A 15989-nucleotide genomic window follows, 5' to 3' on the forward strand; every position below is an offset into this window, starting at 1 on the left:
GCTGTACTGTCCTGCTCATTCAATCTAATGCAGTGTTGTGCATCGTTCAGCCAGTAGAGGGCAGTGTGCTGATAATATTTACTCATGTTAAGATGAAGTGAAACAGTATGCTTAATGAATTTCATAATTCTGATCATTAATTAGTTCATGATTATATCTATATAAGGACAATTGTATTTTATAAAGTGTTGTTTTATGAAAAGTCTATTTGTATTGTTTCCATGTGTTTTATATGATGACAGAAGTCATTAGTAATAATTATTATAGTAATTTGATTTTTTGTCTGAGTTTGTACAGGAAGCCCTGAGGGGAAATATGTCGTTACCATTCTCCACCTCCTCCATCTCTGTCTACTCCTTTCCTTCTTCAACTAGTCAATGTATTCCCTTTATCCACCTTCCCTGCCCATCCTCTTTCTTTCTTCTTTTATCTCCTTTCCATCTCTGTTCTGTCCTTCTCTATATCTCTTCTTCTCTCTACTTCACCTCATCTGCTTCTTCTTTACCACATTTTTTCCTTTCCTACCTCCTCCTTTTCCTTTCCATCTTCCTCCTCTCATCTTCTACTTTCCACTTTTCATCTCTGTTTTCCTGTCCCCTTCTCCTTCTTTAACCTGCTTTCCTTCCCAACATCCTCCTTTCCTTCCTGTGCTTTCCTTTCTTTATCTACATCCTCACTTTCTACTCTTATTTTATTTCTCCACTTTCCTTTCTTCTTTACCTCCTGCTTCCTTTTCATCCTCTTCTTTTAATGTTACTCCTTCTACCTTTCCTCCCCCAAACCTCATCCAATTCCTTGTCTGCTCCCTCCTCCTTTTCTCCTCTAGTTCTTTTCCGTAACTTTTACAGTTTTCTTTCCTTCTTTATATTTGTTTTCTACTTCTTCCTTTCCTCCTTTACATCCTCCTTTTTTTCAAGTTCCAGGAGCTCATCAGGATTTCTAGAAGCACACTCACAGAGTTAAACAAACACACTTATGTCACTTCCTGTTGATGGGACTGCAGCAGTTTTTACCTTCAGAGCTGTTAGAGCGGTGGGAGGGTAGGTCAGACCGGCCATGTTGGATGTCCGTCTGTACATCCTGATGTCACACACACACACACACACACACACACACACACACACACACACACACACGCACACACACACACACACACACACACACACACACACACACACACCGATAACAGATCAATCTAATCACACATAAATGCAGACAGTTGCATGTATATATAAACACTGCTTGCACAGACCTCCAGTCACCCTCCTCCACAATTTGTGACCAGGATGGATTGGTTGTCGCCATAGTAACCATGCTCTAAACACACGCTGAGTGATGCTTGGTACCGATGCAGCAGATATTTTTTGATTTCATGCGTCATTAAGCTGCAGCAGATGAACTGATACCTTTCTATCACTCCAAGACATTTACACTCTAATGATATTGGACTTCAGTTTCCCTGTGATGATCTCCATCTCCAGCCTGCTCACGCACTAACATCATTACACTTCTTGTTCGACCTCGTAATCACATCTCGGGTGAAGTCGCCCGGATGATCTAATGTTTGTTTTCAAGAATGTGATGATTGTTTTCTTTTCTGTTCTAAGATGCTCCAGATTTCTACTGAGGTTAAAAAGAACAGAGTAGACTGTATATTTGAAAGTGTTCCTCTTTAGTTTTAGACAATCAGCAGACTGGACTTTCCCCTGTTATTAACATAATCCATCACATGGCTAAAATTTTGTATACACATGAACATTTCACTGATAAAGTATGTAATCCATGTCCATTAATCTGCTGTTATAAACAGCCTCTAATCTTCTGGTTTCAGGCTTTCCAGCAGATATTGGAACCTGGCTGCCAAAAGAGCATCAGTGATGTGCAACACAGTCGGTGTTCTAGCTCATTCTAAAGGTGTTGAATGGGGTTGAGGTCAAGACTGAAGTTGAAACAGGAAAGGGCTAACACAAAAGTTAAAATTGAAGTAAGAATATCATTATCTAAAATGTTATTATATACTGTAGCAATAAGATACTAGCTGGAACTAAAGGAACTCAACCCAAACCGTGAAAAGTACCAAAAGGTACCAAAACTATGAGGACAGAGGTGTCCATATACTTTTGGACATATAATGAATGTAATAATTAAATCACAACTATGTGTATTACTCTCATTCAGCAGATCATGTCTAGAGAGTTTAACATTTAACAATAGTTTGTCTATTTATACAAAAAAAGTGTCTGTATTGAATGTCAGAATTCATTTCCCAAAAAAAGTTTGACTCTTTGACTCTGAAGCTTGTTTTGTTTGTCTGTATTTCTTCTATTGTGCACAGAACAGGATTCTTCTTTTTAATATTTTCTGTTTGTGTATGTAGTAAAATAAAATAAAATAAAATAAAATAAACATTTATTACGATTATTTAAGATTATTTAAGATTTATACTTCATGTTGACTGGATACTGTTGTTGTGAGGCTGTGCTTAAATCCTCCTACATAGTTTAAATTGTGTCTATGGTCAGTTAGGTCAGTTTCTTTCAAAGCATCAGTGCTGTTGCCATGGTTACCTACAGCTTAATATACATTAAACGCTGATTTAGAGCAGAGATTTACAAAGCTAAACTGTTAACCAGAAGTATGTTTATGAAGGTCATGTGTATTTGATGATCATTTTAGCAGGCACCACCAGCCAATCAGGGACTGGTGTATTCTGTGGCCACTAGTACCAGTTAGAGAGAGCTTGTACGTGGAGGTTTATGGGTTTCTTCCTGCATTCTTTCATGTGCATTTATCATTTATCATTCTACAAAAGCCTGCAGAGATATCTGCTGCTCTCCTGCACAGCTCAGTCTGGCAGCAGCAGTGTTTACCTCTCCACAAATATCCCAGCTTGCACTGCATGCACAATGCTCCTGAATCTTGGCTTTTCCTCAGGACGACGTTTGGCCACGCCCATCCTCCTGCTGAAAGTGCATGCCAGCCAATCACGGACTTCGCTGGGCACCGACTCCGCCTGCAAGTCACTGAGCTCGTCCTCAGTGTCCAACAGACGCCTGCAGAGCAGAGAGAAAGCAGTCACAGCTTGGATGACCAGTGACAAGGATTTATTTTCTACACATCCGTCCGGCCGTCTGTCTTACTTGGTCTCATCGGTGTAAACAGCATCCAACATGGCAGCAGCGAGCTCCAGGTTCCTGCGGAGCTCTGGCAGGTCCACCACACCGCGGTCCATCTGCTCCATGACCCCCTTCAGCCTGACAACAACAAACAAGACAGAACACACATGTTCTCAATTAATATGCTGTATATAAGAAGACAGACACCAGACACAGAGGAAGACTGAGAGTGTACAGTCTTCTACGGCAAAACAATAATGACTTTGTAATTAATTTAGTTGTTATTTTAACATGGTGTAGATACATGATGGCTGGTATGATCGTTCTGTCCAACATCTTACAGGGGCTGTACCAAACAGGTTTAACTTAGCTTGATATCTTGATGAAATGTTTTCAGATTTAATCCCAGATTGAAGTTAGTTAGTCCTTTAATGTTTTAAAGGTGGATGAAATGACAATAAACATACCAACTGTTAAGTAGTTGAAAGAAGACCCAACTGTCAATAGGGGTCAAAGGTATTCCAACAATATCTCAGTAAACAATAAAGGATAATCCTTGATTTAAAAGATGAGGGTAAATGAAGCAACAGGGAGCTAGTTCAGTCAGCCCAGCTGAAGCTGCCGCTCCACTCACATGTAATACTCCCCTCACTGTAAAATATATCCAATTAGTGCTGGGTATCGCTACTCGATACCATTTAAGGTATCGACCAAAATAAATCGATACCAAGTAGTATGGAAACGTCTCCCATCAAAGTATACCTGCAATCAATCCTTTTTGCATCCAGAGCTAGAAAATATGACTATTTGTAAGGGACTTGCTCACAGCCAATCAACACAGTCGTGATGAATTTGAGTTACCGCGTTTAGCAGTTCAGCAGCCATGATGCCACCTAAACACTCTAAAGTGTGTCTACACTACACGCCTGTTATACCCAGGTGGGAAGTTCCGGTCCTCTGAAATGAGGCCAATGCGGAAGAAACTTAAAACTGCATTCTATCAAAAGGCCACCAGGGGGCGACCATTTTGGTGTCAAAAGGACTTTCGTCTCTATACAAGTCAATGGAGAATCTAATGGGTACTCAGTTAGTATCAGTATCACTTTAAGGGTACTTGCATTGGTACTGTTTTTTTAAATGATATATTGCCCTATATCCAAAGCATTCCTTCTAATCACGGCGGGTATTTAAGCCATCAGTGCTTTACTCACACTTTGCTGCAGGCCTGCTGACGCACTGCTCACTCTTACTTGCTGCCATCGTTTATTTAGTGTTTTAAAAGCCCCACCTTCACACCAGAATCCAGCGGCAGGTTCTGAATCCATTTTAACCAAGAGTTGAAGTCAGTATCATCACTCCCTACTCCCTGCTGTCCAAGATCAATGTTTCTTTGTAGGGAGTGATGAGGTCGGACCCTAAATGCCCAACATGAATACTGTACATATTCTACATTTTAATATTAATCTATTCCACCTGAGCTGGCTGACTGAAATGTGATGCTGACCACAGTAAAGCTCTTCAATTGTTATGGGATTTGTAGCGCAGCCTGTGAGCTATTTAAGGCAGTCAGCTCCAGTTTGTTGATCCACTCACCTGGCATACTCTCTCTCACTGCAAGATATGTTCAACACACCCTTTTAATCACGCTGGTGTACTTAAGCTGGCATCCACTTGTAGTTTCTGAGTCTACCTATTTCTGACTCACTCGCTGCTTTAGTGCAGAGTTTAGTGCTCACAGGTCATACAGTAAATATAAACACTGTGTATATTCTACACACAGATAATAATCCATTACATATGAGTTGGCTGTTTGAAATGATTTTATGAAGAGATAATCTTAGCCTTAAAAGCAGGAATGTGTATTATGTTAAGTTGCCTGGGCTGCAGTTTTATGCAACTGAGATCAGATACAATATATGTAGCTTACTTAGGCACAACAACACTGTACTAAAAGCTAACATCACCATGCTACTATGCTCAAATTAAAGTTGTTGCAATTCATGCATGACAGAGTTTATTGAGGGCAGCTGTGACTCAGGAGGTATAGCAGGTCATCCACCAACCGGAAGATTGGCGGTCCATAGGCAATGTTTCCTTAGGCAAGATACTTAACCCCAATGGTGCGCCAACAGTGTATGAATGTGAGCAGGTTGGCAACCTGTGTGGTAGCTCCTGTCATCAGTGTCTGAATGTGTGTGAATGGCTGAATGTGACATGTATTGTACAAAGAAATTGTTAAAAGAATAGAAAAGTGCTATGTAAGTACAGTCCATTTACTATTTACTGAATTCGTACCATGTAATGTTCTCTGTTGGCATTCTACTGAACACAACTCAAAAGAGCAACAGAGGTCTTCAGACATCGTCTCTGCAGACTTCATACACCTGCTTACCCGACAGAAGGAAGAACCGGTCTTCATACTTCGCACCCACACAGCTGCTGTCCCGTTCACACCACAGAACAGGAACATGAAAATCTGTTTCCTCCAGATGGACACATGACACTCCTGCCTCATGTCAATCAGCTGACACCCACAGTAAATATAGGGAGTCTCCTCCAGGAAATAAACACGTTGCCTTATAGACCTGACTTTATACTCACTGTGTCTGTGAGCCTGGACTAAAGTTAAATTCAGTTTCAAACCAAAAAGATTTACCATTCTGGACTTATCATGGACCTATCTTTGTACTGGACACATAGATGAAACATATATACATATTCTACTCTGAGACAACAAACAGGACGTCTCAAACACTCAATATATTATATCAATATAAATGTTCACAATATCTCAATATTTTACTGCTGGGAGATGCTGGGTGTGTGTGCATCTACGTGGATGGATGGATAAAGGGATGGATAGATGGATGGATGGATGGATGGATGGATGGATATTTAATAGTCTACATTGTTTTGACTGTTCAACACACAGGGATGGTTTGAATGTTTACAACAGGGGAGGATGACGACAGGGAGACACAAGACTCCACTGCGTCCAGGCTTCCTGCCGCTGTCATGGTAACCAAACATCTTCCTGTCAACTGGATTAAATTTGTTTTAGTTGCCATGGTTACAGCTGGAGTCAGAAAGACAAAGCGAGTGACAGAGAACTGTTCCACACTGCAGAGATTCCAGGATTTAATATTCCCCCGAAAAATCATATAGTTTCATTATATTGTAATATTTCTACATTATTATTATGAGTAGTAGTTGTAGTAGTAACTGGAGTTGTAGGCAGAGAGGGCTTTGAATTGAGCTGTGAGTTCAAAGGTCCTTAATGTAAAAACTCTGGTGTCATGATGTGTGGTTACTGATCACCATAAACTCAGCGACCGGACTCATATCAGAAGGTCCACTGTAGACGCAAGAATTAGAAGAAGAATCCAGATTCCTCTTAACACGGAGCTTCCACATTAACCTGGTTCAAACCTCTGAGTGGCTGCTCCCAGATTTATCAACCAACCAAATTGGTCTGGTGCTGCCATCACAAAATATCCTTAGTCTAAAAGTATCTCCTCACTGGCTGAGCTGGAGAAACTCATGAAATGGAGATGCAGGTTAATTCTAACTTTAGGACTCCTAACTTCTGGTCTTATTCATGCATTTTCTTGCAACAATGAACTTCTACATCTGAGAAAGGTTAGAGGTAGTCCAGAGTACTCCTGTGTCACTATAAGACCTGCTCGTAGTCAGTCTGCTGCTGTGGATGATCACCCTCACTGCTTCTGCATTTTGGAAAAATACAGTAATAATGAAGCATATTTTGATGAGGGGCCAGTTAATAATGATCTTAGCTCAACAAAACAACTTCATGCACTCCATGCAGAATATTTTCTCGTTCAAGACCAGCTAGCTTCTTTTTTTTTTAAAGATTTTTTCTGGCGTAGATGCTTTTATTTGACAGTAGAGAGACAGGAAATTACAGGAGAGAGAGGGGGGGGGGGGGGGGGGGGGTTGTGACATGCAGAAAGGTCCGCTGGCCGGAACCAGGGTCTGCTGTGTATATGGCATGTGCTCTTAACCACTCAACCACCTGTGCGCCAAGACTAGCTAGCTTCTTAAAGTCACATTATAGAAAAGCTTAAGTTATATTATATATTATTATTATAACCATTAATTAACGTTGGAAAGACTGGGAAGCAGTTGTCATAATTACAGTACTTTTCCATAATTTGGAGAAGAAAACAAATGTTTTAGTTTCCTGAGGGACTCAAAACAAAAGTGATTGGTTGTCAATGAACATTTGCATATAGTTGAACAACTTCTCCAGGTCGTGCAGCAGGGACACTTCTGAGTGTTGAATTGTGGTGGGCAGGTCCCATTCACAATAAATGATAGGCTCTTGTTTCCTTTTGTTGTAGTTGTTGTTTGACACCTTCACATTTCTCTAGCTGGTTTGCAGAGGGGGAGTCAGAGAACCAGGATGTCAGGATTGACTGTGACAAATGTCAAACGAGTGAGTGACAACAGGAAGAGGTGTCATTCAGGGGTATTTGACAGACTGATAACATTTTTAAGAGTTTGAAAAAGCTTTTCAGTAAAAGACAAATACTATAGCCCATATCACACAATGCACAATTTCACAGCATGAAAAACACACGTACACAGTCAGACAAACAGTGAAGACAGTGCGAGAGATTATACAACGTGTCTGTTCGAAAATAGAGATCCACAAAAAGACGGACAGACAGGGAGTCCAGGTGTGTGTAGGAGGAGTGAGAGTCCTGTACTTCAGACTGAGAGCTTCCTCTGTGTGTGTGTGTGTGTGTGTGTGTGTGTGTGTGTGTGTGTGTGTGTGTGTGTGTGTGTGTGTGTGTGTGTGTCTTACCTCATTGATGTATTTTTGTATTTCTGCCTGTAAACAAAACAAAAACAGAACAGTCACTCATTTGAAATTGAACCAATCACATGCTGCCTACAAGTTGTCCTCATCATAAATGGATAATTATATAATAAAACTGATCATGTGACCAGGTGAGCGTGCCCAGGTGGTCATGGCCAAGCTCCCAAGAAGACATTTGCATAGTGGCCACATTCGGTATTGCAGGTCACATGACACTGGCCTGAAACAACTGATTACCATACATACTGATGACAAAACTCACTGTCCCACGTTGTCAAATACGTTTAACCCTAATGTTCTGTTAAGCCACTCTAACAATATACTCGACATTGTTCTATCAAATTAATATTTTACGACTTTTTCTAATCTTTGCAAATGATTTACATTATGCGGACTTGCTTTTTCCCCCAAAAGGAATACAAATCCAGAGTGTGTTAACAGTTTACATGCATCTCCACACAGATGCATGTAAACATACAAGACATCGGTGTGATAACAATGCTTTATGGTCACAGGAGGTCAGGAGAAAATATTTTTTTAATGGGAAGGGTTGTTTTTGAACTTTATATTATTATTGCTTTTATATAGAGCAGTGTGGTGTGTGGGTCACATCATGGTCATGGCTCACTGCTGAATCTACTTAATGTATTGGATTGGAAAAAGATTTACATTTTCACACCACATATAAACCCACAAGTGGACTACAAGCATCTGAAAGCTCCGTTGGCTCTGAAATTAGCCAATCACAGCTCTGACACCTCTCAGCTTTGAAATCTGGCAGCAGGAACCTGTTATTTCATGGTGGGTAATTGTACACAGACCTGCGTGGGGGGGACGTAACAACGAGTTGCATAGCCTGTACAACGCGGGTGAGCGGCACCAAGGTCGACCTGCTTTTGTTCTTTTTGGTCAAATAAAAAGAATTGTGTCGCAGCATGTGATGGTGACAGGTGAGGAAAGATGTAGTTTCTGTAGAATGACTCACCGCTCTGCCTCTGACTTCTCTGAGCCGAGAATGAACATTTTCTTTTTTACTGCCGCAATCTTTTCTGTCCTTGTGCTGATACGTTTGATGGTTTGTGTGTCCTTGACCATTATTCGTATATAATAAATGCACTCTTGTAAACATGATCTCTACATGATTGTGAGGCACCTCAGGCGATTACTTTTTAGTGGTTAACTACACCGCCTACATCAATGCTCTGACCTGAAGAAAAAGAGCTTTCATTAAAATGCAGCACACACACACGCACATGCACACACACACACACACACACACACACACATATACATATATAAATACACACAAACAACTCGGATTCCATTGTCTTTGAGTCCATGTTTAACAGTTAAATATTAGTGTAAAGACATTAGAATGTTGCATCGTCTCTCACACTTTTTCCTCTATCAATCTTCCAAAGCTTATAAAAAATACAAAGAATACACAATTAAATAAGGCAAAAGAAGATTCTCTATTCTCCTATAGATCACAATATATAAAAATAAAGAAGTGAAATTTAAAAAAAAAAAAAAAAAAAAAGCTGTCCTGCTCTCTCTCTCTCTCTTTCTCTCTCTCTCTCTCTCTCTCTCTCTCTCTTCTCAGGAGAGAGAGAGTTTGCTGCATTGAAACGCTCTGCTGTTACCACGGAAACTAGGAAGGACAACAACAAAAACCCCAAATATGTACACTTATTTGTTGTCTCTCCAAACACAAAATACCTCTTTTGTTTGATGACAGCATCAACAGTTTATATTTATAAAGAATAAATGGATATGAAGAAAAGAAAAGAGCACTTAGTGGTTCAAGCACAGTGGTGCATTAAGTGACTACATATGAACACACGCTATGAAGCAGGTGGTGATGAAGATGATGATGATGAATGAATGGATCTTATTGTCGTTCAGAGTATTTGAGCTTGTTTAGTTTGGTTGTTCTTCTGCTGCTCTGTCTGTTTCCAAATGAAACAAATGCTCTGTCGTTAATTTGGATGAAATTTGGCAGATACGCTCAAAACAGCAATACTCCACATGTCAGTGGATGTCATAGCAGACAAGTTGAGTCCTTTCTATTGCTGTTTTATTGATATGACATTCGCTTATCCTATCTGCCTGTACGATAGGACTAGGACTCAATCGTTCAGGGGCAGAGTGGCTATCGGGTCTATCTTTCAACAGCATGAGAACATTGAAAACTGAAAAAAGGTGGAGGCATAAAGGTGGGGATGAAAATGTTCAATGTTCAATGTTAAATTCCAGTGAAACCAAAGCAACTACATTAAGGACCACTGAGCCCACAGAGTCCTGTGAAAACACCAGTCAAGGCTCTGCAGCTGAAGTGGTGGCAGGAGAAACAGGGATGAAATGTCGCGGCTGTGGCTCAGGAGGTACAGCCGGTTGTCCACTGATCACGAGAGTGGCAGTGTGGAAGTGTCCTTGCTCATGTTATTCAGACCATCAGAATCATGCATGTGTGTGTGTGTGTGTGTGTGTGTGTGTGTGTGTGTGTGTGTGTGTGTGTGTGTGTGTGTGTGTGTGTGTGTGTGTGTGTGTGTGTGTGTGTGTGTGTGTGTGTGTGTGTGTGTGTGTGTGTGTACTTTGTTGTAGTGGTGTAACAATGGACAGTTTGATATGAAAAAAGTGTTTGTAGTGTTTCATCCACCTCACAACAAACTAAAAGAAACACAATAGAATCTGATCTGAAACTGTGTAAATAACAATTAGATAAATAGTATTTCTACATATTCTAATTTAAATGGTATAATCTCTGTCACATGGTCGTTATAGGTGCTGGTGTGTCTCCAGATTGGTTTTTGGTTGGAATTAAAAATCCTGGGCTGATTTTTATTCCCACTTCTCTCCTGTTGAACCTCATTACTTTATGAATATAATACCAAAAATGTGTGTGACTGTCAACTATTGAAAGTTGGCATCCTGGTCCAATTCTTGGGCTCCTTAATTTATTCTTTGGTCAGGTATTATATGGTCAAATAAAGTTTTTATCTAAATTGGGAAACTTTTTATCTTAAGACAAACTTTAACATAGACAACTTTCTTTAAAACTGATGCACTGAGCCAATTGGCATGTTTTGTCAAGTGAAGGTATTCAACTAAGTCCTCTTTTGGTATCAGTAGTGAAGGTTAGGTATTGTTACTTATAGTGACAAACACCCAGAGATAAATCAGCCAACTCAGCAGGTCTATTGAGTCTTTTTGAGCACATTATTTAGGTTTTTAAATCCCACAAACTTCTTTCTCGACAAGCTGTCCAGCATCGAACAGCAAACTGACAAAGTAAGCAACTACCTGGTCAACATAGTGGACCATTTAGAGCCAGATATTGCTCTCAGGAGGTGGTGGAGACCAAAATCAGAGCTAAAAGAGAGAATACTGGATAATGTTGCTCAGTGTTTGCTGGATGTGTAAATAGGCAATGGGCTTCTGTGTTGAATTCTGCATTTTTAATTTTACACCTTCAGTTTTTCTCTCATTGAATCACTGCTGACAGATGACACATTCATTTGCCAGTGTAAATTATAGGATTTGGCAAAATTAAACACTTCTCTTGGCATCAACTCATTCAACCAACACACCAGCTTCTGCCGCTAAACTTCCCCTGTTTTTTTTATTTTGCCATTTTGCCAGCTACTTACTAAAAGAAGAAGCTGTGTAGAAAATAGGGTCTGTTAAATGGAAGAGTTGCCAAGGGGCAGAAATATGAGTGTTTCATTAAAGTGATGCAACGCACATTTCATTTCACTGCTGCCACTGATGCGAGAAACTTTTATTAAATCAAACATTGCTGGTAATTTGTCTGCCATAACGTGACAAATGAGACCACAGTGACATGTGAAGAATGATGATGTAAATGTATAAATATATCTGAAAGAGTCAGAGATATGTGTTCATCTCTTATTTCTTTATGGAGATGGCTTTGTACAAAGGGTATTGTCATGTTTAAACAGTAGACCCTTCCCCAAACTGTTGCCACTAAGGTTTTTAGACACTTTTGTCTAAAATATTATGGCATGTTTTACTGCATTAAGATTCCCCTCCGCTGGAAGTGAGGGGACCAAACCATGAAAAACACCACACACAATGTGATCTAATGTCTGTGGACAAAGGTGTTGATTCTGGTGATATATATTGTATATCACAGCAGAAATATTTTTTTTAAAGCAACATGTAGGCTATATCGTTGGAAATGTGTTCATTTACTTTAATATGTGAGCTGCAGTGGTCAGTTTTAGAGACACTGAGGAATCAAACTGAACAAACTTCGAAGCATGCTGCTAATTCTTCTAAGAAAATCTGAAGGATCATGTTTGTGTGTTAGCTTTTAGTCACGCTAGCTGTGGCATGGCAATATTGGGATGTTGGTTGTTCCTCCACTTAGTCCAGATTAAGTTATACCTAATTACTGAATGGATTGTCAGATGACTTATGACAATGACTTATTGCTTATTCCCTGACTTTTCCTCTAGTGCCACCATGAAGTTGATTGAAATATCTCAACAACTATTGGATGGATTATGTAAGGGCATTCATGTTCCCTTCAGGATTAACTGTAACCACTTTGTTGACCCCCTAATATTTCCTGTAATGCTATCACCAGGTCAATTATTTAGTGACATCAACATGTTAGCATTGTGAGTATGTTAACATTTAGCTCAAAGCTAAGCTCATGGATGTATTACAAGAGCTGGATACTGGACCAAAAGTGGTGCTCATTCAATGCTATAAGAATTGCTCAGCTGGCGCATACACCAAAAAAGGGGTTCTAGCATCCGGGATTTCTTCCATTCTTTCCATTGTGATGATATCACAGATTTTTAAATATCTTTTCTCAGCTCTGCTGTTCGAGCTGTCCTGTCTCTTTTATGATGGTGGTCTATGTTTTTTGGGCCACAGGGGGATTTTTTTCTGCAATACTGCGAGTGACCACTGGATAAAATTGGCCCTACCCAGCTCTTATAATATATCCATGACTGAAATACAGCCTCACAGAGCAGCTAGCATGACTGTTTCTGTGTGGGGAATCCACACAGAAAGCATGTTTTGATGTCGCTCATTCACCCGAGTAACGGAACACATTAGCTTCCATCTCTTCCAATACATACGTACACCTATGTAACCCCCTGCTACCTATGTTTTGTACATATTAACAGTGTGTGTCATGGCGGATCAAGATACCCAGTTTATGTCCTTTCAGTGCAGTGAAAACTGCAGGAATCTTAACTGCAGTGAGCAGGAAAAAGAATGCTGTTTTCTTCTTGTACTAATGGAACACAGTTTCAAAGAGTTTTTGTCCAGTCCACAGACAGTCACAGCCAAATGGAGGTTGCTGTAAAATCTTATTGGATGAATTCATGTCAAATTCATAAATATTGTGTTTATGTGTTTTAGGAACAATCAAAACACCGGTCCTTTTTCAGCTAGGCCTGTTACAACTACTTTTGTTGGACGATATATCGTCTCAGAAATAATCGCGATAAATGATATTATTGTCATTTGAAGATCATTTTAATACCCCTGATAATATGATAGTATAATAGTATGATAATGTAAGGGGGCGGGGGTGGGATGGGAGAGTAGACAGACTGTCATTATGGTTGGGGACAGAGTTATTTACCTTTAATTCTCCTGCAGTCTCCACTCATGACGTACACAGTGAGGAATGGAGGACACTACTTGTTTAGTCAATGTGACATGAATAGTCTCTTAGCTGCTAATGTGAAGTGTGGCAATACTGAGGTCAAGAAAATGGTCAAAGGTCATGTCCATGTATTATGTTAAGTCCATATAGACATGATGATGTTGATAATTATGTTATTGTACGATAAATTGATAATTATTGTGACAGGACTATTGACAGCTAAGATTTCAATTATGTTGCTGTTGATGCATTAAAATGAAATCTTGCAAAAATGATCAAAAAAAACCCTAAATGAACCCAGGGTTCTAGACCTGTCCAAGCCTGCCTGCAAGATAAATCTCAAGATGTCACAAGATGGCTAATAGGATAGGCAGGAAAGGAAAAAAATGAATGAATGAAAAAAAAAATTCAAATCTCTTTTTAATGAAACACTAGATTATTTAACAGTCTCATGCCTCTAACATTCAGTCAAATGAAACACACTGAAGTTAGAAGGAAGATTTGCTCACAGCTCATATGGTATATGGAAGTTGGGTTGGCAACAAAGGTTGGGAGCTGTGGCTCTAAGAAAAGTCTGCTTCATGACGATGCTGTTGTTGAAATAAAAACATATGACATAAGTTCTACACTTATTACACTCATTAAACTTATTAAGGAGTAAGTATGGACAGAAACTTGTGAATCTCTAACAGGATATCAAATCAAACTTGTTTCTCTCCTTTATCTGCTCTGTGTTTTCATCCTCTGCCTTCCTTTCTGTCTCTCGCTCTTCGTCTCGCTCCCTGATCTGTCTATCTTTGCTGAGAGTTTGCTGCATCACAACGCTGCACCGTTACCATGGCAACTATTAAGAGCAAGAAGGCATGCTGTTTTACATCTGCTGCCGTATAGCCCCAGTTTAAGACAGATGTTGCAATGTTCCTGCTGGGATGTTAGCTTGTTAGCGTCCAATACAGAGGAGGTACCTGACAGACGGACTTAATCAAATACACACACACACACACGCACGCACGCACGCACGCACGCACGCACGCACGCACGCACGCACGCACGCACGCACGCACGCACGCACGCACGCACACACACACACACACGCATTCACTCAGTCTCTTTCTCAGTTCATGTTCACTGGTGTTTCACGCCCACTGTCTTCTACTCATTTACTGTAATTCGTCCTCCCTCTATCCTTGGTCCGCGCCATCACCACGGCAACCACACTGAGGCCATCCACAAAAGCTGTCAGGTAGATTCCAAAACTAACAGTGTCCGAGTGATCCTCTCATCATAATCGCCAATCATCCATAGTGCTATTACATCATCAACATTACATCATCAGCCAGTTGATGGAACTGAATGATCGTTGAGTTTACTCACATTCCTCTGAGTCTCATCAGGACCTGGTTGTTGTGATTCTGCTCCAGAGCATCCACAAAGTCCTGCACTTCCTCAGTGTCTGACATCTCCTTTGTGTGTTCCTCCTCCTGTTGAATCCCCTGTGTGTGCTGCTCCTTCTCCTGTTGAGTGTTCTCTATCTGCTGCACCTCCTCCTCCTCGTCCTGCTGCGTGTCCTCACTCTTCTGCTCCTCTTTCTCATGTGACTCCTCCTCCTCTGTCTCCACCTCCTGCTGCTGCGCCTCCTCCTGCTCTCCCTCCTGTTGCTGCATGTCCTCCTCCTGCTTCTCCTGCTCCTCGGCCTCCTGCACCTCCTCAAGCAGTTGCAACTCCTCCGACTCCTCGTTCATCTCGGTGTAGAGGAGGAGAAGGAGGTAAGGATTTTTTAGGATTTGAAGAAGTGTTCACGAAGCAGAGTTTGATCTCTGAGAGGCGTCCGAATGTCTCTCAGACTGACGGAGTCGTAAAAACATCAACACCAATCACAGCCAAGATTGTTTGGGTTAGATATAACTTTATCCAACTTCCTGTGATGTCACCTGGAAGCTCAGCCAATCCAAAATGTTGATCTTTGATCCGTTGGGGTTAAAGGTCACAGGACAAACAGTAGTTTCTGTTTTCTTAAGTTGAAACAAAGAAACAGACTGACAGCAGCTTTTTAGTCTGACTTCCTTCACCACTTCACAGCTCACAGTTCAGCTCTGCACTCCGGCACTGCGGCTGCAAAATGATCCAGCTGAATGTCCCAGAGCATCGCCGTAGCAACGCAAGTAGGAAATCGACCAGCAATAAAGACAGGATGGAGAGTGAGAGGAGAGAGAGAGAGAGACAGAGAGAGACACAGAGAGACAGAGAGAGAGAGAGAGAGAGAGAGAGAGAGAGAGAGAGAGAGAGAGAGAGAGAGAGAGAGAGAGAGACAGAGAGAGAGAAGAGTGATAGAGGGGGACAAAGGAAAGGCAGAGAAAATCGCATAGCGTTTCCGTGG

The 15989-nt window shown here is 40.7% G+C and overlaps 1 protein-coding gene across 1 annotated transcript in view; it reads right to left on the reverse strand.

The window, feature by feature from the left end:
• pde1a (phosphodiesterase 1A, calmodulin-dependent) overlaps positions 1-15372 on the reverse strand; it is a 31341-nt gene extending 15969 nt beyond the window's left edge. The window contains exons 1-5 of the mRNA XM_062432222.1: positions 14987-15372; positions 7945-7971; positions 3141-3254; positions 2871-3053; positions 1014-1080 (exon numbers count right to left, since the gene is read on the reverse strand). Of these exons, the coding sequence (XP_062288206.1) occupies positions 1014-1080; positions 2871-3053; positions 3141-3254; positions 7945-7971; positions 14987-15354 (759 nt within the window). The 5' untranslated portion in view covers positions 15355-15372. The remainder of the gene's footprint in view (positions 1-1013; positions 1081-2870; positions 3054-3140; positions 3255-7944; positions 7972-14986) is intronic.
• Positions 15373-15989: the final 617 nt, after the last annotated feature.

This window comes from Scomber scombrus, chromosome 13 (genome assembly GCF_963691925.1).
Source record: "Scomber scombrus chromosome 13, fScoSco1.1, whole genome shotgun sequence".
NCBI lineage: Eukaryota > Metazoa > Chordata > Actinopteri > Scombriformes > Scombridae > Scomber > Scomber scombrus.